The sequence below is a fragment of the Mus caroli genome, unplaced genomic scaffold (genome assembly GCF_978045245.1).
Source record: "Mus caroli unplaced genomic scaffold, Mus_caroli_1 scaffold_17, whole genome shotgun sequence".
Taxonomy (NCBI): Eukaryota; Metazoa; Chordata; class Mammalia; order Rodentia; family Muridae; genus Mus; species Mus caroli.
Window position 1 is genome coordinate 93,746,820 of NW_028227272.1, and position 22,414 is coordinate 93,769,233.

At 44.2% G+C, this 22,414-nt stretch overlaps 1 protein-coding gene across 2 annotated transcripts in view; it reads right to left on the reverse strand.

Moving 5' to 3' along the window:
* Positions 1-22,414, reverse strand: part of Dscam (DS cell adhesion molecule) — a 580,573-nt gene that overhangs the window by 114,803 nt on the left and 443,356 nt on the right. For both annotated transcript variants that reach the window (XM_085832094.1, XM_021184771.3), the window contains exons 12-15: positions 18,172-18,368; positions 16,238-16,334; positions 15,522-15,650; positions 9,465-9,632 (exon numbers count right to left, since the gene is read on the reverse strand). In XM_085832094.1, the coding sequence (XP_085688220.1) occupies positions 9,465-9,632; positions 15,522-15,650; positions 16,238-16,334; positions 18,172-18,368 (591 nt within the window). The remainder of the gene's footprint in view (positions 1-9,464; positions 9,633-15,521; positions 15,651-16,237; positions 16,335-18,171; positions 18,369-22,414) is intronic.

Sequence of the window (22,414 nt, forward strand, 5' to 3'; positions counted from 1 at the left end):
AACCTGCAGATACAGACCTCGGGGATTCTGAGGGTTGACTCTGTATGACAGGAAGACTGAGTATTAAAATCAAAGCAGTAAAGAAAGGGCTGAAGGCTGCAGGCTCACAGCAAAAGCTTAGTGGCTGTAGCCCATGGAAATGAGTGTGCTCTGCTGCTCAGAGTCAGGGACCTCCGCCCCTGGGCTGGGGACAGGCTGAGGAAAATAACTCTTTAGGAGACTATCTTCTTTTTATTTTATTTTATTAATTTTATTAAAAAATTATAAATTTTATTAATTTTATTATTTATTTTATATTATTTTATTTTAGGAGACAGTGAGTGAGGGGTAAAGTGTCACTGGCTGGATATGGATAGGCAGGGGACAGAGGAAGTACTATACCTGCTGCTCAGAAAGTCAACTAGTCTAGAGACTACAGAAGTCAGTTTCAAGAATCCTCATTGAACTAAAAGCAGACCCCTACCACACAGGCTGGCTACCTGCTTCCAGGTGTTTACCCAACAGACACCAAGTCACCATGCCACAGGGACATTTGTTCATCCATGGTTTTTCTGTTGTTTTTGTTTTTGTTTATTTGTTTGTTTGTTTGTTTGATGTGTATAAGTTCATTATATCTGTCTTCAGATACACCAAAAGAGGGCATCAGATTCCCATTACAGATGGTTGTAAGCCACCGTGTGTTGCTTGGGAATTGAACTCAGGTCCTCTGGAAGAGCAGTCAGTATTCTTAACCTCTGAGCCATCTCTCCAGCCCCCCTCCCATTCATGTTACCTACAACACTATTCATGATAATTATGTTATGGAACCAACCTAGGCATCCATCACTAGAGGGATGGATGGAGATACTGTGGCTTAGATACATGGTAGTATTCTACTCGCCCTCTCAGAGAACAAAGCAAGGAAGGCTGACCACATTAAGCAAATACATTCTATCTCAGGACAATAATCGCACATTTTTCTCCTGTGCCAGTCAGAGAGTTTAAATAGAAAAATGAAACTGGATCTGTATAGATAGCATGAAAAAAATGTAGCTGTCTAGGAGAGCAGAGGGGATGAATGGGAGGGTCAGGCTAAGAGGAGGGTGGGGTAGGTAAACTAAAAACATACTGCATGGAAATGGCCTTGTGCAGCCCCGTTTAATAAAATAACACAAGAGAGATATGAGAAAGATGGATGTCCAAGCTGCTAGTCAGTGAGAAGACAGGAGGTGGAGAGCTACCAGGAAATGGGGACAGAAGGACAGCTGAGTCCCATAGGACAGGATTTGTAAGAGGGACAAAGGACAATTGCAGCAGTGCCAGGTGTCAACCCCAGAAAACAGTGCGCCCTGTGTTCTACTGCTAAGAATCTAAGGGCCAGTGGGGATTTTTCCATGCTTGAGGACTGCACAGAGGAGGAGGAACTTCAGCCCAAGGCGCCTGCTAACTAACTCATGTTTCGTTCCCAGGAGGGTTCAGGCATTCCGTGAGCTCTGCCACCAGTTTGTCCTCTGCTGTCTCTGTCAGTATCCGGGACCCCTTAGCCTGGCACCCTGCTATAGCCTGGCCTCAAATCCTATCCCACTTTCTGCTATGTTACCAAACATTAATTCTGGCCTTGACTTGGACTCTTTAAACTGAGGCATGGCTCCAAGTATTCGGAAGCTCCCACATGTCCTGGTCACTCCCTGGAGAGAGTCCTTCTACCATTTACTTCATATTCTTCTGTTCATGTGCATCTTCCCCATGTCCAGGGCCTCAACAGAATAAAGTTCACAGGCTCTGGACAGCTTAGATGGAGTCTTTGCCCTTCAGCTTTAACTTCCCTCTGTCAAATCTGCCCTTGCCTGGGAGCCTCCATAGCTGTTATTTCTACGTAGGCACACATCCACGCATCCAAGACCCTAGCATCCAAGTCTTCTGTGCTTTTGGTCTCCTATGGTCTCTCAGGAGCTGAGTCCAGAGGGACTCCTTTTCTGGAAGGGATAGAGCTCTTTGCAATTGTGAGACCAGAGCCCCTTCCTTCTCCTCAACAGGTCCAGGCTCAGCGGTATATCTGGGGCACTGGGGCCTGTGGGTTTACTAATCTATTTGTAAAAAAGACTCTCCTAGCATCAAAGTTACTTCCCAGCATCCAGTCACTGGAACTTTACTGTCAGAGCCTTGTCTCTGATTTTTGTAAATCAAATATTTCATGAGGAAACTTGTTGTCAGACCTGATTTTAAAAATCAAACAAACAAACAAACAAACAAACAACCCATGGAATAGATTTCTTTTCACATCAGCAACAGAAAAGCACGTGGTTTCCCCATTAAAATTGTTCTTTTTTAAAAAAGATTTTTTAAACTGTTTTTAATTGCATATATGTGCATGTGCATTGTTATGGGTATGTGCACATAAATTCAGTACCTACAGAGGCCAGTGGCATCAAACCCCCTGGGGCTGAAGTTACAGGTCATCTTGAGTAACCTGGCATCAATGGTGCGAGCTAAGCTTTGGACCATTGTAAAAGAGATTGAGCCATAATCTCTCTAGACTTCATCAAAATCATTCTTGAAAAAACATCTTTGAGCTGACCTTGTCAACTCTAATAGGGTCTCCACTTCCTCTCTTCTGTTTGAAGGTTACAAAGAGAACTAACTGTTGTTTCTGAAACATTATGAGAAAGCCACTTTAGTCATACAAAGGATTCGTTTAATATAAACCTTACTGAGCTTCCAAAGGCTCTTATATCACCATGGACAACTTCTGTAAAATGAGGTCAAGGCAGAGGGAATTCCTAAAACTGAAATGGACCCAGAAACTCACAAGTTGCCCTACTTATTGCACCAAATTTAAAAATCATGCTGGTATTTGATAATTAAGAATTGGTTTACACACCCCAAAACCAAAGTTATAACATAACATGGAGTGTTTTAAAATTTTTAAATATTTAGTTTTATTTTTATATGTCTATGTACTTTATGTGTGTGTGTGCCATTGTGTATACATGCTCATATGTATAGGTAAATACACATGAGTGCAGGTGTCCAGAAGAGAATGTTAGATCCTTTGGAGTTGGAGTTACAGGCAGTTGTGATCCACACAACATAGGTTTTAGGAACTGAACGTGGGTCCTTCCCAAGAGCTGCAAGCACTCTTAACAGCTGAGTCATTTCTCCATCCCTGAGAAGGTTTTTTGTTTGTTTGTTTGTGTTTCTCATATTAGAATACACAGAAGTTTCCCCACATTTTTGCCAGGTCCATAGCAAGACGATGTTCACTCATCCTGTTTGGCTAAACACATCAAGGAGAGATCCACTTGACTGTGGCATTTCTTTCTTCTCCCAGCCATTCTCTGCCCACTGGCTGGCTTGCACGGGTTCCTCCTGATCTGGCCATACCCTGTCCAATGAGCTTCCCTCTCTTGACAGCCCATTGCCTCTTAAAGAGCAGCGAGGTATCAGGATCTCAAAACATTCTTTCTCCCACAGAAATAGCCAAGCTACAACCAGAGTTTGTTGATTGAGCTGGGGATAAGCTTCCTGATGAGTCTCCCTCACAAACGTCTGTCTCTGCCTTCCTGGTTGGGAGTTGATGAGTACCTACTACAAGTCAGGTCAATGTGGAGAAGAGGACTGGTGACCATTTAGCACTGTCCTTGGTAGCTAGGTGGTGTATCTAGTCTCAGAGCCCATCACCTCAGGAGTGAAGAAAGTGAATGTATCCATGTCCTAGCTTCCTAGAGACAGTTGGATATTTTCTAGCCATAGAGAGAAACAAAGTTATTTTGTTTGCAGGAAAACAGCAACAGAGAAAACCTTTGTAGGTGTATTAAGCCAGTCCAAGAAAGACAAATGTCATGTGTTTTTCCTCATTTGTGTTCCCTTGATTTTATAATGATACACAGTCATGCCTGTATATGTGACAGAGGGGAAACTGACTAGCAGTTCAAACTGAAATGTATATGTATATGTATATGTATATGTATATGTATATGTATATGTATATGTATATGTATATGTATATGTATATGTATATGTATATATGAAAGACTTTATACAGTAGGTTAGGATCAAATAAAAGACTCTGTATGATCTCACATGCAGATTTCTGTCTGTAGGCGCTGGGTATGTGAAAACAAGTTGTTTTTGTGGGAAAAGTTGTCAAGACTCTGCTCAATGAAAACATGAAAATCATATTTTTCAGAGACTGAATTCATGTAAAGCTACTGATGGATTAAGAACTCATTCATCTAGACTATTTACTCAGTAATATCATGTGCCAAACACTGTTCTAGGGCGTAAGATGGAGGAAGAATAACCACAGGCTACTGTTGTTGTGCATGTGAGAGAGGGATGGGAGTAAACCAAAAGCAGAGACCAGAAAATTCTGGTACTGATCAGGCTACTTTATAGAGAGTATTGGGGAAGGGGGAGAATCCTAATAGGGTGAGACAGGATGTTTAGAGGTTATAATTAGGCAGAGAGTGGAAAGTTGTGAGGGAGAAGGGGGAAGACCTCTCTAGAATATTCTAGAATGTTTCCAGAGCATCCAAAATTAGCATCAAGATGATGCTCCCATGCATAAGGAACAGCAAGAGTGCTGGTGATTTCTCTAGGATTAGTTTCTAAGGTTCTCCCCCAGGGAAAAGTAAACCGGATGGTAATTAACAAAACAAAACAAAAAAGGATGTGGCTAAAGGCACTGTCACCTACAAGGCATGGCTGGCCCATCCTCAGAGCAGATCTGCTGGGAAGCCAGTGCTCTGTGGTGACCTCTCTGAAACCCAAACCGTCTATCTCGTGCTCTTCTGTGAAAACACTGTGACATTCAAGGGGCCTCAGCATAATTGAACTTCCACATTGCCATCCGGATTCATAATGAAGATGATAAAGGGATCAGCCACCCTACACACTCAGTCACCGACACTCAGGGTCATACAACCTCAGGGTCCAGCTGCTGATGGGAAGTGGCTCTCTGGCAAGGGTCAGTCACAGTGTGACATGTCTGATCCTTATCACAGAGCCCTGGGAAGTCAGCGGCACTTCTGGTCCATTAAGAGTTGATCTTGTCAACTCTGATAGTGTTTCTACTTACTCTAACTTATTTTGGGGGCATACGGGGGAGTCAAGAAGAGTGTGCTAAATGGTGCGATCTTTGCTACATATTTGCTTTCCGAGGTCAAGTGCATTTAAGTGGTGTGATTATTCACGTGGACGCTTTCACATAAAAATACCCTGGAGTTGAGGCTCAGAGCAATAATATTTCCAACATTAGGAAGGAGCGCTGTGCTAATGGTAGCAATTCTTTCTTCAGGCAGCTTTGTGATGTATGCTGCGGGGATCTTAAATCAATTTCCCGGGGGTGCAAATGTGTAAGTTCAAGGTCTTCAAACTTTTTCACAAAGGCTGATAATTTGCCTCTATGCAATCTCTGTTACATTTTCCTCTTCTTAATTTTTAAAAAGAGATTATTTGGTAATTTCTTATACAAACACAATATGCTTAGCTCATATTATTCTTTTCACTAGGTTAATGGGTAGAATTTGACCTCCTTGGTTAAGTTTGACTGTGCTCCAACCAAGGAATGGAAGGACTGTTATAATCAGCAGGTCCATCAGAGGGGATCCTTGCACTGGACTCCAGTTAAGAGCTGTCAGGTGCAGAGGACCAACAGCAGTTGCTAGAATAGATGGTGATAAGTGTCCAGATTTGAAATAGTGACACCTCACTCGAGGCACAAGTACTCAAAAGATCCCACTGGAGCTCTCTGTAGATTATGACCCAAGACATGGGAGGGAGCAGGGAAGATGACTCCTTTGGTAGAGGTCAGAGCTGGGGTCGAAGGGTCGCACTCCATCTTGCCTCTTGTTCTTTTAGCCTGCTTGCTTTGCCCTTAGCCGCTTTTATCTTTTCTGTCTGAATCTCTCATTTCCATCTTTTCAAGCTACCCTAATAAGAAAACACACAGCTAAGTATCTCCCAAGAACCAGGGCTTCAATCTGTATAGAAATTGGTTTCTAGAATCTCAGATGTCAATATGAAGGCACACCAGAAGATTGTATTTTGACAAAAGTGTAGATGTGCCTTTCCCCTGTGTCCTTACGAGGTGGAAGGGGCCAGTGAACTCTCTCGGGCCTGGTATAAAGGATTCCTTCTATTCATAATGACACAATCCTCATGGCCTATTCAGCTCCTTATGACCCTACCTCTTACTAAAAGGAGATGGGGAATTGGTGAATTTGGGGAAATATCAGCATTCAGAACCTAACACCCTTCATAATCTTCAGTGTGGATTTAACACTACATGTATTTTCTTACTACACACACAAACCATACTGTTATATCATATTAAAATGTATATTCAGTACATATACACAGACACACAGACACAAACACACAGAGATGCACACACACATAGACATACACACCCATGTACACATAAGACACAGACACATAGACACACACAGGCATACACACAGAGATACACACACACATATGCACACACATATACACAGACACATACATACACACAGGCACACACATACACACACATACACATACACAGGCACAGACAAGCACAAACACATACACACACACTCTACAGTAAGAACTCTCCTTTCATACTAGGAACACACATAGCTGGGACATAAATAGCAAATACTTTCTGGTGTTCTGGAGTCATGGCATAGCTCAGGACACTGGGGTTCATGGAGAAGTGACAGTAAACCTTATCTGCTATTGTCATCAAGTTCCTTGACCTGAAATAGCAAGACTTGAACGTGAAGTCCACCCAGGGATGAGATAAGTAACTTCACAGGGTAGTAATGTCTCTGACCTGGCTCTTCTAGGAAAAGCACAGAGAAGAAGAGGCAAAGTTTGGAAGGTTTAGCAGAGTGGGGAGGAAGTACACACAGCAAAGGGCCAGAGGTCAGAGGTCAGAGTGTGTCTGGGGGTTGCTGCCTGTAGCTTCAAAGTAGTTGAGAGGGGTGGGTACCCAGGGCTAAGCACCTCACAAACGTGTTCTCAGCAGATATAATGGGTGCTTTAGGTGCCTAGCAGTAGGGTGCTACAAGACTATAGCTTCCAGGAGCATCCAGCCAATGTTCATTGCTTGACAAACTCTTTATTTTCAGGAAAGCATCAGAAAGGTCCACAAAGACATGCCTTTGGCCATCAATTACTTTAGGAGATGGCTGTGTGGCTGTGGCATCTGCAGACATCACAGTCAGTTCTAAGGAGAGACTGCAGGTTTGTGACGCTGGTGGTATTCCATCCATGAGTCACACATGGAAAATGATTTTCTGATTTTAGTCATGCAAATCCTGCCCCAAGATAAAGCCTTTCTACTAGTCTATTCTCTTTCTTGCTTTATCTGAACGTCAAACCAGATCCCAATCAGGGCTGCCCAAGCCAGCACCCAGGTAACAGCCAAGAGCCTAGTCAGTCAGCTAAAGGAGACAGACTCCATTTCTGTCTGCACAGAGACCGAGCAGCTGCCCTCCAGACCAGCACCCAGTGCTGTTCACCTGGCCTCCTGGCTGCAGGCAGGGATGCTGCCATGGCAACCGAAGGCTGCTGCAGAAGTGAGGAGGAAAGGACACAGCACACAACAGCATCAGTGCTCTTAATGACCATCAGCAGGAGTAGCTTCAAGAGATGGTGCTGGGAAGACTGAGTGACAGGGAGGTGAGAGGCAGGAAGAAGCTGAGCATGTAGTCAACGGCTACATTTTCTGTTGAATGATATGGAAAACATATCCTCTGAATAGCCAGTGTACTGTAATTCCAGAAAGTTAGGGATAAGGTAAACATTTTAATAAGATTCTGTTATTCGGTTTTGTTTTTTTGTTTTTTGTTTTTTACTGAAATATATGTCCACACCCATTTTCTATTTTTTTTCTGACCAAATCAAAGTATGTCCAGAACTCAGAATTTGGTTTTCCAGTGGTTAAGTATGTGTGCATGAGGAGGAAAATGCTCTAATCATATCATACACAGAGATAATTCAGGAATTAAAAGTACAGCACCCTGTCACACACCCTTAAAAACGATGTTCAAGATTGGATATCTATCTTCCTGTACTGAGAAACAGGCTCTGGCTTATGGCTGCACTACCGTGAACACACACAATCTGGTTTGATCTTGGAAGTTAAGCAGGGTCAGACCTAGTTAGTATGTGGATAGGAGAAATGGACACCATACTGCCCACACATTTAAACTTATTTCCTCAAGAGTAAAACTGACCACATAACAAAGGCTTACGACAATGTGGCTGGGCTGGTTCAGAAATCACACCTCTTAGAATCTAACATGGGAAAGTAATCTTTAAAAAGTGGCTGATGAAAGATGTTAGGGTGCTCATGGTGGTAGGACTGGCAGGCCCAACTGTGTGGGACACATTAAATATATGGTAAGAAATGCTACTATGAATCACAGAAAAGTATTTCAGAGATACAAGCACAATGACTATGCATATACAGGGTAGAGGGAAGCCAATAGTGACCTGGCTGGAAGTTGACACCAACTTCTAGGTGAGTAACAGTCACTGGAAGATGATAGATGATGTTCTGACCTTGGGTCAAACCTATGAACATTTCTGATTGGTGATGGAAAACCAACCGAGGAAGGTTTGAGTGTTTGTCAATCTTCCCCCACTCCCCCCAAGAAACAAGCCAGACATTGGCTCCTTACTTCCCCGTAACAGAAGCTACAAAATATTGTCTTCTTTTGCTCTTCCACAGGACAGGCTCACGTCAGCATCCAAAGGCTACCACCTAGGTTTTCAGTCCTCCACCACCCAGTTGATTGCATCCAGTCATGAAGTAGACATGTAGTCTCTTTGTACACACATGTGGATATGTGTGTACACTGGTGAACATACATGAATATATGCATGAGTGGTGAAACAGATCACAGAAATGATCTAGAAGATTCTGTCAACATGGCCCTGTGTTAGTTCTAGGTGAAAGGGTAGTTAGTAGGAGTAGCTTTGTCTGTGTCAAAATGCTTATGTGTATCTTCAAAGTTTTCAACATTTAATAAGGAATAATTCATCGTGGCGAAGGACAATCAGCGACGCTATCCATCATTAAATAACCAGAACCTCTCCACTTGCCCACAGACACACTCTTGGAGTTTCTGATTTCAGTATTCTTCTTTCTCCCACACTTAATCTCATGGGTTTTGGGAAGATACTTAGTGTCTCCCCATCAACTTGGGTCCAGTACATTAGAACCAAGGGATTGTACAATGCCATGACCCTTTGAGTCCCCCAGCATTGTTAGCCTAATGTTTTCCATTCATATTTCTGTATCAAGAACCTTGGCCATCTGAGTATCAAGCAATGACCTCAAAACTTGCCCAAGATGCCATGAGCATTTCCTTAGGCCATGGGAAGCCCACATCAAAGAATTTCACCAGGAGTGGGGAAAGGTCTAATTCTAAGTGTCTGAGTTACAAGAGTGAACTTCTGGGTGGCAGGCTCTAACCGGTGCCACCTACCTGCCTCATCCGCCGTGATGGTGATCTCGTTGCTGGGCTCACTCTTGCCAATCCGGTTCTTGGCGTACATGCGGATGCTGTAGGTGGAGGAAGGGTGGATATCAATGATGGTGGCCGAGTTCAGCTGAGGGGAAACATCTTTGGTTCTTTGAGCAGAATCCCAGGAGTCTTTTGGGTTTTGTTTTTCAAAAAAGAAGAGATAGAGATGTGAGTTTTTTTCCTCTGCCTTTGAAAGTTCACAATAGGAATAAAATAAAAATAATAAAACTAAAAACAAAGAAAAGAAGAAAGAAAAAAATACCCCCAAAGCGAAATCTCAATACAATGTTTCCAGCTTCTTGTCTGAACTGGTCATCAGAGGGGACATGGGGTCACAAACTTATTTCCCATGCCAATGGGTAAAGGACTGAGGTGAGCTCAGTACAGGAGGAACCTTGAACAAACATAGAATGGATGTCTGGGGGAGAGAGCAGAATGGGAGACACAGAGGTGGATGCCAGTTCTGCAGAAGCCTCAGACACACACACACACACACACACACACACACACACACACACACACATGAGCTTATTCTACAGTGTATGGTGACAAGCTCCATATACTTTAGACATTGCTTCCCTGCCAGCCCCTAGATATAAAAGATACAAAATCACAGCAAAACTCTTAGCCATACCTGACCTTTTCTTCCCAAATCAAGTGTGATAAAACTAAGATCATTCTGCATATGCCTGTTCAACCTTGGTGCTAATCCGACAAAGCGAACACCTTGATCAACCTTAATTCTTAAAACTCATCTTATTCTGATTCTTTTGTGGCAGGAATTCTTATTTCAACCTTGGGGACTTTGAATGCCAGTGCCTGCCTATTGTGAAGAGATATGGAATATGTGGCAGTTTGAGCAGAAGGATTTTTAGGGCTTTGGTTGAAGATGATGAGGTCATCCAAGTTTCAGAAGGGTTGGACAGTTGACTAAGGTTGGGTAGTCATTAGCAAGTGTGGGTTGTAGGAGAAAAGATACCCTGAGACCATGAGTGGAGAGGATGTATACCCATCTCCCACTCCCAAGTCCTCTCTTGTGATGTCCAACACACTTGAGTGGCAGAAGTCACACTTGCCATCGAGTGTGCATTACCAGTGCTCACTCAGTGCCTGGCAGGAGGAAGAGCATGGTAAACACGTGATATATAAGTGAGTGTACAAAGGGAATGTCCACAGACACCAGCATCCTGGCAATGCCAACACCTTTGTCACACTAGTGATAAGCAAAAGGGGGCTACCTTTCCCTGAGGTAAATCAATACTTGAAACAGAAACACATGGCTTCAGACTGCTTGTAAGTCTCTTGCTTCTTGGGAAATCACACATAGCGTCAATGGATCATCATTATGGACGTGTAAAGATCATCACTAGCAAAGTGCAAAGTACAGGCATCTTTTGAGTTGGGAAGACTGAGGTAGGGTACTCTGACAGGGAGAGAATGTGGCTAAACACTGAATTATGAGATTTGATAGAGGATGAATGACGGGAAATTTTATTACAGTGAAATGATGTCCGATGAGGAACCTGTCAGAGGGAAAGCCAGGCCTCATGAAGATGCTTTGATGAAGGGAGGAATCGCCAGCATTGCAAGACACAAAGAAGTGTGGGAGGAAGCATACACTGGGCTGGCTGAAGGCTCTATTAAGATAAGATGAAAGTTTCTGGAAGAGTAAGGGCCAACAGAAACAACCATTTCCACTGCAGGCATGTATATGGGCTGTGGAAGAGACTGAGAGCCTGGGCAGGCAAATGAATGCCGTCTCCTCCTCCTCCTCCTCCTCCTCCTCCTCCTCTTCCTCTTCCTCCTTCTAGCCTCCCCATCTACATGAGGGCAAGGAGGGAATGATTGTACATAATGCTCAGGACTCAGCAGTTACTAGCTATAGGTTTCTTTGACCCAGCCTAATTCCTGTAAGTGTCTATTTGCCAAACAACCTTCCAATATGATTCAAAAGACCACAGCTTTTTCAGAATTCACTTTTTACCTATAGAAAACAGCATCTATCCAGACACTGAACCAGGATAAGGGTAAGATGTTTCCACAGAAATTCTATTGCTTGCTCCTGCAGCTGTCTCCAAGTATTCCCCACTCAGGTTTCTAGCCCCAGACTTAGGTTTGCAGCCACACTTTGCAGTCTGTGTACTCCAAGGATATCAATCTGGATTCTGCTGCAATTTTCCTAGTTATATTTGCATTTTAACTTGTGATCCCATTTTCCCTTCAGGGCACTGGGCTGGGCACCACATAAATACAGGCTTTTGTTCCAGTGATTCCTGAGTCTGTGTGGACATTGGAACCCCAAGGTCTGATGGCTTCTGTGTTTTCAAGCTTATTGATCTCAGTCTCAGGGTTACTGTGCTTATGGACCCTTGTAGTATAATACTTTACCATCTGGGCCATCCCAATAGAATTCAAAGCAACTGTCTCATTTGATTAAACTCTCAGGACACTCTGACAAACCAAGGATTTGATTTTCAGTGTGAAACTCCAGGTGCAATAGTAAAACAGCAGCGGTGGCTTAAAGAGATATGGCTAACGGCCAAAGGTAAAAATGAACATGGGTGTTTGATACTCCTAGAGATGGAAGAATTGTAAAAGGCTTTAACATAAGGAGACAGATGAAAGGAAGACTAGGGTGAAGGCACTGGCACAGGGACACTGGAAAATATCTCCCTGGGATGATAGCCCTGTTGAAGCTGCAGAAGGAGGAGGCTTGGACTATCTAGGCAAACCCTATTATCTAAGGACTAACACAGAAGTGATGCCAACCAAGGCAGGGTGCAAGGCGCTGACCAAGGTGCTGAAGTTCCCCATAATCTGGGAGGTGGGAGAGGAAAGGGGCCAGGGGAACAGACCTAGGTCTAAAAAGAACTTCAGCACCCAAGGAGAAGAGAAGGTTTCAGATGTAATAACCACAGCACAGTCCACTGAGTGGGGGAAGGGCTACCTGAGCAGATGCTGGGGAACTGTTACAAAGACCAGAGTGTCCACGTAGAGATGTAGTTTCTCCAAGAACCAAAAGAAAGGAGGAATCAGAGCACCAGGGAGCTCCTGGCAAGAAAGAAGACAGAGTGGGAGATACCTACCCTCCTATGTTTACTTCCTACTAGCTGATACTACGGTTTTGTTCTGGGTGTTTCCAGACTGGGTGGTCACAGAGGCAGACATGGATATGGACTCTATAATATCATTATTATTTTGGTAAACAAAAAACCAAGGACACTCATCTATCTTCAAGTCATGGAAGGAGGGTCATTTGGCTAAGAGGTGATGGATAGGTTGAGGAAGCCCTGTGTGGGTGAACCACAGATCTGCTGAGTTCATGTTTCCTGGACTGGATTGATCCAGCCTTGACTGACACACTGGCAAGAAGGCTCTTTGTTAAGAATGTGAAAGGCTTTTCCTACACTGGTGGGATGTAGATTTTTAAAGAAAATTTATGGACCATAGATGAAAGTTCCATTGCAAGACAATATCACTGCTCCAAATGATGGAGCCATGGTTCTGTGAACATTATGAGCTGAGCATGTGTACCAGGAATCCTGGAGCACAGAGGGACACTGTGAAGAACTGGCCAGAGGCATGTCACAAGGAGATTCCAAGGGGACAGATGCTCAGTAAAGAGAAGATATTAACTAGTTAGGAGCCCAGCGAGAATTGCAGGATTATAGATAGAGAAGAGAGATGGGTGGTTAGGGAAGACTTCTTGGAAGGGGTGGGTTTTCTACGAATTTAGCTTATATTATAGCAATGAGATTCACACACTCAGAAGTTACTGAGGAAGGACATAACTCATGAAGATGCTGACAGACACATGGATTACAGAATTGAGTGCAGCCTCTACCTACAAGAAAAGAACAGCTTCTCCCGTTCTCCCTCCACCAGGGCTTTCTACTCTAAGGCTAAAATATGTGAAACAAGGAATGTTTCTTCCATATTCTATGGACACTAGAAAGCACACAAAATATATTCTATGCACACTAGACAATGTACCAAGTGCTGGGGACCCTGAAGAAAGAAGAAAAGCAGAGAGCCAGACTCTGAGAAACTTCTAAGACACTCGAGGAGGGATGTGCAGTGAGGTTTCTTAGATGGTGATGTTCCCATCAAGATGAGCCTTTGGGAACCTACATTTTGTAGCCATTTCCATGCATGTTTAAGCAATACAAAAGGTAGCTCTGGTCAGCAGTGGGCCATGTATCAGACAATGAGTGAAGTATTTTAAGTGCACATTTGTCTTAAAGACAACTTAACATCCATTGCCCATCAGGTATCAGAACAATGGGCAGTGTGGAAATAGACCTAGTAGGCAGAGGGGGCCCAACCAGCTTCCAGGGTAGTGGAGTGACACACATGAATGAATATGGCAGTTAATACACACAGAGATGCACACCTGATGATATGTTACAGGGACAGTCATGATAAGGGAGCACTGAGGAGGAGGAGGGGCCCCATGGTCCAGGGGAGTTAAGTCTTCCTGCCAGAGGCAAACCTGTTTTCTGCTATGGTTTTCTCTTTAACAGATAAGGTCAGCATAAGGGAGTCAGGTAGAGGAATAGCAAGGTGAAGCTCAGACCAACAGAGGGCCAGCATGAGCTGGATCCTAATGCTCCCTGCTGTTGGTTTGAGTGGGTACCAATAGTTGTCAGGGGGACCCTCCCTGAAGGTAGCAGAAACCTGGTCTGTTCCTCAGTGGGAATTTGCAGTATGTTCCACACTCAGGAACACAGGCAGCTGCTGATCAGCCCATGGGAAGGCAGGGGTTCCCCTGCTACCTGGCTCCTGTTGAATGACTCCATGCCTGCCTGCATCTCTGTGGGCTCTCATCACTACCACCTGTTTCTAGGTAAGTTTCTGTCTTGTTTCACTGTTTCGTGCATGTGACACTCCAATCTGCAACTGTAAGAGCAGCAAGCTGGGCCACCTCCTTGTGTTTATGTGTGCCTCAAACCGGCTATCTTAGACCTGATCCTTAACCACTGGTCCACATTTGACACCTGCTATGACTGCTATGAGCAGTCTTCAAAGTCTGCTTTTCCTAATTCCTCATTCTGGTTAATCCTGATTCTATCATGGTGCACTACTAGTGAGATATCTCGCCCTCTGGAAATGCAACTGCTTTTTCCTAGCTGTCTTGAGTTTGATTTGTTGGTACAGCTCAGCTCAAAAGAGACCAAATCAGTCCCGACAGGGTAATCTGAAGCAATGCATGGGCTTCGGAAAAAAACAAAAACAAAAAAACAAAAAACAACAAAACCAAACCAAACCCACTGCTGTGCCTCTGAGAATCCTATTAGCCCTTCCCATGCAGATGGTTCCCTACTTCATATCTTCTATAAGACAGTAAGATTCTGACTAGAGGCCACAGTGGTGTTCCCCTGTCAGTCCAGGGAGACTGTAAGATCCAAAGAAGGCTGTAGTGGCCCTGGAAAAGGACAAGAGAAGATGCCTGTCATAGTGTAGATATCTGGGTCAAATTTACATGTGTGCTGTAGACTGACTGAAAGCTCTGTGACCTAGCCCTAGTGCATTTCCAGGGGCCTGTTATAGAGTCACTGTCACATGCAGGAGGATTAGCCTTCATCATTCTGCATACTATTACTATATGCCATATCTGGCAGACACTGGCATTGCAGGAGTCCGGGGCTCCGGATGGGAGACCCAGGCTAGGACTTTAGGTCCTGCCTGAAGAAGTAGATGGTAAGGAGGCTGTTGACTGGGAAAGACTGTAACAGAAGCCTATTTCTTTTGGTACCCACAGGCATGTCTGAGGTGGTAGGGATTCCTACAAAGACCAGTAAGGACCAAGACTGAGGTCTAGTCAGGTTACTAAGAAAGGGTAAACCTGGACACAGAAAGAAACCTGGACACATTCATGCCAGGGATGGACCAGATGGGAATAATGCTCTGAAACTCGAGAGTTGTGTAGAGGAGGAGCTGTGGACATATGATAAAGAAACAAAGGAGACAGGGGGGTGAGTGAGGAGGAGGTAAAGCGAGGGGGAGTGAAAGGCTTACCTGATTTATTTTTGCATTCAATGTCATAGCCTGTGATAGGGCTGTTGCCATCGAACCCCATGGTCCACCTGAGCGTGATTGTGCGAGCTTTGACATCTTTGATCTCAATCTCGGGAGGATCTGGGGGTTCTGTGCCATCAACAGAAAGACTGGGGTTAGTTCAAATCAAGCCTGGGCATAAACTCTAGTGGAAGACCTGGCTACAGCTTGCATACTTCTGTAGCATTAGGCATCTGCAGGTGCTGCCCGGTGGGTTGGTATTGTTTTTTTCCTGATTAGATAGAAGGCATTGCCTCACTTCTCCAAGAGATTCTGTTTCTAGCCCGTGTGGCACCAGGATAGACCTGGAGGACATAAGTGCCACTACTCTGACTCACAGAACATTCATCCCCAGATGCTGGACTTCCATTTCAGTTTTCTAGCGTACAAGTTCCCAAGGAGTGGAAAGCACTGGCCAAGCTCGTCTACATTCAGCCTGAGGTCTGGCCTCTCACCTGCCCTGGTCCCCGCCAGGGCTTTGCTCCCCATGTTTCAGGGCTTCACCCTGACATGATCACAGCCTCTGATAAAGTCCAGATTTATGCCAATTTCCTGCAGAGCCAAGATTTCCTGAGAGATCAAACTGTTCCCAGCTGACTGGGTCTGCAATGCTGCCTGATGTCAGCACACCTTGTCTCGAAATGGCCACACACTTCCTTCTGTCATGCCTGCCTTACCTTGTACTGTGAGTTGAATTATTCCACGGTCCTCCCCGTACGAATTGATAGCATGGCAGGAGAAGAAACCGGAATCTTCTCTCACTGTTGGCAAAATCTGCAACCAAAGCAGAAAAGTGCTCACTTTAGTTACTAACTTGAGCTGGAGATCAGCCATCATGGCTTCTGGTAGGAAAATAGGCTTTTACCCTTTCCCTCCTTCCTCCCAACTTCAGCACTCAGTCATTACTTACAAACATGGACACATACACAACATAAACAGAGACACATATAAAGATTCCCATTTCTACATGGACACACACAGATACGCACTCACATATATGGACACACAGATACACAGACATATCCATACTCACACACATTAAAACACATAAATACATACAGACGCACAAACAACATATTCATGGGCACAGGAACACTCATACACACATACCCTACATGGAAACACTGTTACATATTGTTTCCCATTCACACCCATGGGTATACAGAGAGACATACAGAGATACACACACATTCACAGAATCACTCAGATGTGTACTTAGACACAAACCATAGCACACGCACATATCCATTCCCACATGTACACACAAGCTCACAGACACAGACTCGGCCTCACATATGCACTCACACACAAACACACTGACAGAGGCATACTCACCCACAGGCCAACACATGCTGATACACACTGGCATACAAATGCACACACGTGTCTATACACTCTGAAGGAAAACTGCTTCCATGTGTGGACTGAATGTGTGACTCACATGAGCTTCTGTGAGTGGGCCCATATACTCCATATACTTCCCTCTTTTTCTGAGTGGTATGATTTTAAAGAACCACGCATAATGGACATCTATGATTGTGTCAGCCCTCTGAACCTACCTCTCTGTTCCCACAGATGCAGCGCTATGTTTTTTATTCCCACCATTTCTTGTCAGAATTTTCTAAACAGCCGTTCTGCACACTGTGTTTGCTATTTTGAGCAAATCACAGGCTGGGTTCAAGAGTATGGGGAATATATTATGTGTGACCTCTATGGTGTCCATAGAAATGATTATCTTTTATATCTTCCAGAAGACATCTTCATATCTGCTGTCTATGGGAACTGAGGCATGGCTGTCCAGCCAGCATCCTTGGGACCGCACTAGTATTCTATACCATAAAGCTTAGGAACTGCATGCCAGAGACAAAGCCACTGTCTGTTCTAAGCACATAGCTTCAAGCTTCTGCCATGTCTGTACCAGCCCTCTGTAAAAGCATTGCTTAGACAATCACCTACATTGCTGGAGAAAGAACAGACATGCTTCCTCCAGGCGCCTGTGAGTCTAGATTAATGACAGTATATTCTCTATGTTGGATTTCTCCAAATAAGCAAAATATTTTTTAAAAACCTTATATTATTTGCAGTTACATGTATATGTGTGGGGACATGTGTACATGTGTGCACGAGCCCATGGAGACAACAAGAAGGTATTGGGTCCCCTAGGTCTGGAGTTATAGATGGTTGTGAGCCACCTAATACGGGTGCTAGGAACTGAATCTAGGTCTTCTGAAGAATCAGTTTGACTCTTAACTGCTGAGCTATCTCCCAAGTTCTGAAAAAAAATTTTATTGTGGTATTCATTTTGTCTCAAAGGTCTTAATATATATTGTAGAATGTTAAACATACTGTCACCCCCTCTGAGGACAACTATCATGGGAGACTTCTTTCTCAGTGCTTAATTATTTGTTTGTGGACTGTGACTGTAAAGAACTACTTCTGAAGGTTATTCAGTGACCTTGTCTTGTGTAGATGGGCAGAGGGATGGAGTGTCACCAGGAAATCCCAGCAGGATATTCACAAATCATTACCACCATGTGCTCAGCCATGTGAGAGGGCTGACTAACTGTCGCAGGACACCCTGCCCCATTCTACCACAGCTGGCATTTTTTACCTGCAGTGTAGATATCACTTCCTCTCCCACCTCCTTGGTGGATACCAGGTAACGGGCCATTTCAGGGTTAATGATCCTGTCCTCTTTCTCCCAGCGGACAATGATGGGCTTCTCCCCATGGGCTGTGCAGCTCATTTCCTTCCTTTGACCCTGAGTGGCCAGGGTGGTGTTGGGGTAAGAGGTTATCATGGCAGGAACTAAAAACCGAAGAAGATAGGCCTTGCTCAGTAAAAGTGCACTCATGATTCTCCCACCATCACATTCAGCTAAAAGAGACACTTCTTGGAAATAAAATTTGTTCAAGAAACTGTTGAGGAGGAACCAGGAGGGACAACAGAAAGGACACTGGTGGAGAAACAAAGCTGGCCCACCAGAGCCCAGGGCAGAAAATGCCTTGCAGGTTCATATTCAAGGGGCCGCAGTTTCATTCCAAGCCTGTTGGGGGCAGATGTGAGCCGTGGGTGTGGCCTATGTCACCAGCGCACACAGGCAAATGGAGGTGGGGTTGGGGAGGAGAGGCCAGGTACCTGGACACACAGTGGGGGCAGGGACTGGGGGACAGATTGACATAATTTACATCAGTCCTGGCAATTAATTACTTCTCACACTCTTCATGGCTCACACCTCTGACCAACTTTGCAAATCTCTATCAAATCTTTCCCCCAAAGACCTCAAACCTACCTCCTTCCATGACTTGCAACAGAGGCTCACCCCCAAATTACTGAAAAAAGGGAGGCAACCTTTATTCATGAAACTTTGCATTTCTGTTCTTTTACTAAAACCTAATCTGTAGGTTTCTGACCTTAGCAGTGGGTGACATGACTCCACTCTCAACTATGCAAACAATCTGGCATTCTGACAGCCTATTTCAAAACGTTATCTTTCTAAATTCACTCCTAAGTTACAAGAAAATTAGAGGGAAACATGGGTCAAAACCAAACTGGATCCTGGAAAGCTATAAGGGATACACGTATTGATGTTTCAGGTATCTGGGGGGTCTTGTCATAGTGCTGGGGATTATCTGAGAGGCAGATAATCCTTACCCAGACATCCTTACCCAGGTGCTTGAGAGCCTTAGACCAAATGAGAAACAAAGTCAAATAAGACCTCCAAAGGGCAAAGTGTACAAACAGGCCTGGCTTGTGCGACAGGCAAAGACACCTCCTCCTCTGAGAGCCTGTCACTCTTCCAGCCTGACTAGATTTGCAGGAACCTCAGGCTGGACAGTTAACGTGAGATGACCTTCCTTTGCTAGCAGGCTTGGTGAACTCAGCAAAAAGCAAACGAGAAAGGGTACACCTTGGAAGGGTGTGACCGTCCTTCTGCTCTGCTGTCATTCTGTCAGATAAAGGGGTCATGCACTCTCACAATTACAAGCACAAAGCAACCTGTATGAATGAGAGTCAGCCTCTCAATGACTCAAGATACAGAAAGATCAGATGCGGATTCTGAAATGTCTAGAGAATGAATGAATACATACACACACACACACACACACACATAGGCATGTTTTAAAACATGGGGAAAGGATGCAATGTTTTCAAAGGGACCAGGATCTTTGAAATCTACCAAAAGCAAATCCATGATTTATCTGCATGTTTCATTCCCAGGGAGAAAGAGTCCTCCCCCCCCCCCACCCTGCCCTGCTAAAGGTCAAACTTTAAATTTGTGTTCTTCCAAGATTCATGAGGTTTTGAACTTTCATTGTTTAGCTTTGGGGCTTCTCAGATATCATTAGTGAGGGCGGGTCTGCTGAGCTACAGCCTGCTCTTAGGTGACGTCCCTTACATCTCCAATGAACTTTCCTACACAGATCCATAGCCTGAGGTTTCTGTGGGACATGGATTTGTGGGGAGGTTGGGTCTACTCAACAAGTATGTTTAATTTATCCAATGCTCACACATATTGTACATATACAATACTAATTACACATGTAGATATACAAATATTGCATATAACATATAAATACATATATAATATGCAACCTGAAAAGAACTTTGTGGAGTCAAATATCCTCTACCAGATTGATTTTTAACTAGAATTTACATTATTCTAGAAAGAATCCTTCTGCCTAACTCCAGTAACTTCTCTCTGTCTATCCCAAGGTCTAGTGAATCATTGACTTACATTCCACTTTTAAAATTAATTTAGCTTTTATATATTTATTTTGTGTGCTACTCTCTCTCTCTCTCTGTGTGTGTGAGAGAGAGAGAAAGAGAAAGAGAGAGAGAGAGGGAGAGAGAGAGAGGGAGAGAGAGAGAGAGAGAGAGAGAGAGAGAGAGAGAGAGGGAGAGAGAGAGGGAGAGAGAGAGAGAGAGAGAGAGAGAGAGAGAGAGAGAGAGAGAGAGAGAGAGAGAGAGAGAGAGAGAGAGAGAGAAACAGAGTCAGAAATAACTTGTGAGAGTTGAATTCTCTCTTTCTACCATGTGGGTCATTGGGATTGAACTAAGGTCATCATGCTTAGCTGCAAATACACTTATCCACTGATCCACTGAGCCAACTTACTGGCAACAAATTCCAATCTTCAGTGTCTTTTCTGGATACTTTTAATAAGTGGGACCATAGTATCTGTTCTCGTTCCAGCCTTCCAGTTTCTTTAAACATAATGGACTCAAGTGTCCTTCTCATTGCCGTTTGGGGATTTTGTTCTCTTGTTGCCTAACATGACTCTCTTGCATAGATCTTCTGTACTTTTTGGTCTTAAGTGTCTCAAAGCCATGGCCAAAATTGCCCACTATATAATATCTGTATAAATGGAGTGGGAGAAGGCATGAAAAATGAAGGTTTTCTGTGAGGAATTGTCCAAGGTTTGTTTCCAGGGTCAGTAGAGTTTAGCCTCCTTCTTTGTATATGTTCTCTCTTCTCTCTCTCTCTCTCTCTCTCTCTCTCTCTCTCTCTCTCTCTCTCTCTCTCTCTCTGCACATGTGTGGAGGGCAGAGGAGTACTGGCAAGAATTAGCTTTCTTCTTCACTCATGTGGATCCCAAGAATCAAATTCAGGTCACTGGGCTTGGCAGCAAGCACCTTGACATGCCGAGCCATCTTGTAGATCTCTGCATTGCATTTTCCTGTCTTAGGCTGTAACAAGCTTTAATGCACACTATGTGGGGGAAGTGTCTCAACAAATAACACAGAATGAGATTTTCACTCACTGATACTATTCTGCTGGAGATACTCCTCGCTTTCAGTCCTATTTCTCTTTTGGGTGAAAGTCTCATTATTAAGAAGGGCTTGTATTTCTGGCAATGAAGCCAGCATTTAGTCAGAAACACTCAGCTAGCCTATGTTTTCCTATCCTGCTTAGAATGGTCAAAAGGACCCATTTGTTTTAATGAACCATCGTTGTGGCTTCTCTACCGTGCTGATGTCTGAAGGCATGGCGACCTTTTCACTTGTCACACTCCTGGGCCCCGAGAGATGACAGCATGTCAGTGCAGCTATGCTCTCTGCCAGGATTCCTGAAGCATCACAAATGGACGGGGTCATTTAACAGAGATGGGTACCAAGGAGAGGCTGTGAGGAAACTGCTAGCCTCGGAGCAAATCCAGATCCAGGACAGCTCTGGCTGAGGCTGTGTGCTTTCCTCCAAAATTACTCATTAAGGCAGGTGCTGTTTTACATCAGGAGAACCTGGTTCGTAAGCTTTGCTCATTAGCCACAGTGCTACCCCACGGCTCCTTCACCTCTCAGCGAGTCTGCTGTTGTGTTAGGAGCATCTTCTGACCTACTTTCTTGCAGCTTAAAGATTCAGCCATGCCAGGTCGCTGCAGCCCCTGGCCAGCGAGTATGATCAGGCATCTCTTTGCCTGACTATAGCACAGTGACAGGGATGTGACCTTAATTTGACACTGGCAATGATGAGGGTGTTTGTGCCATTGAAATGGGTAAATGCTAGAACCTGGCTTTTCTTCATGCCCTCCCGTTAGCAGTTAATTATTAAGATGCTTATAAAAATAGTATTTGAGTCAGTACTTCTCACTCTATTTAATAACTTGAAAATGATTCCACTCTCCAGCTGAGAGACTGGACCATCCTCAGGACTGACAAGATTCACATTTTAGCTAACCCAACTCGTCCCTTCAACCTCGCAAAGAAGAAAAGAGAAAGCTGGAGAGGAGTGGCTGCCTATGTGTCTAATTCAAATGTGAACCAGGGTGGGACCCGAATGGGTCCCCACTCAGAATCATCAGATGACATCAGAAACGGGGGTGACCAGTTACCACAGATCATTCGGGATCTCTCGT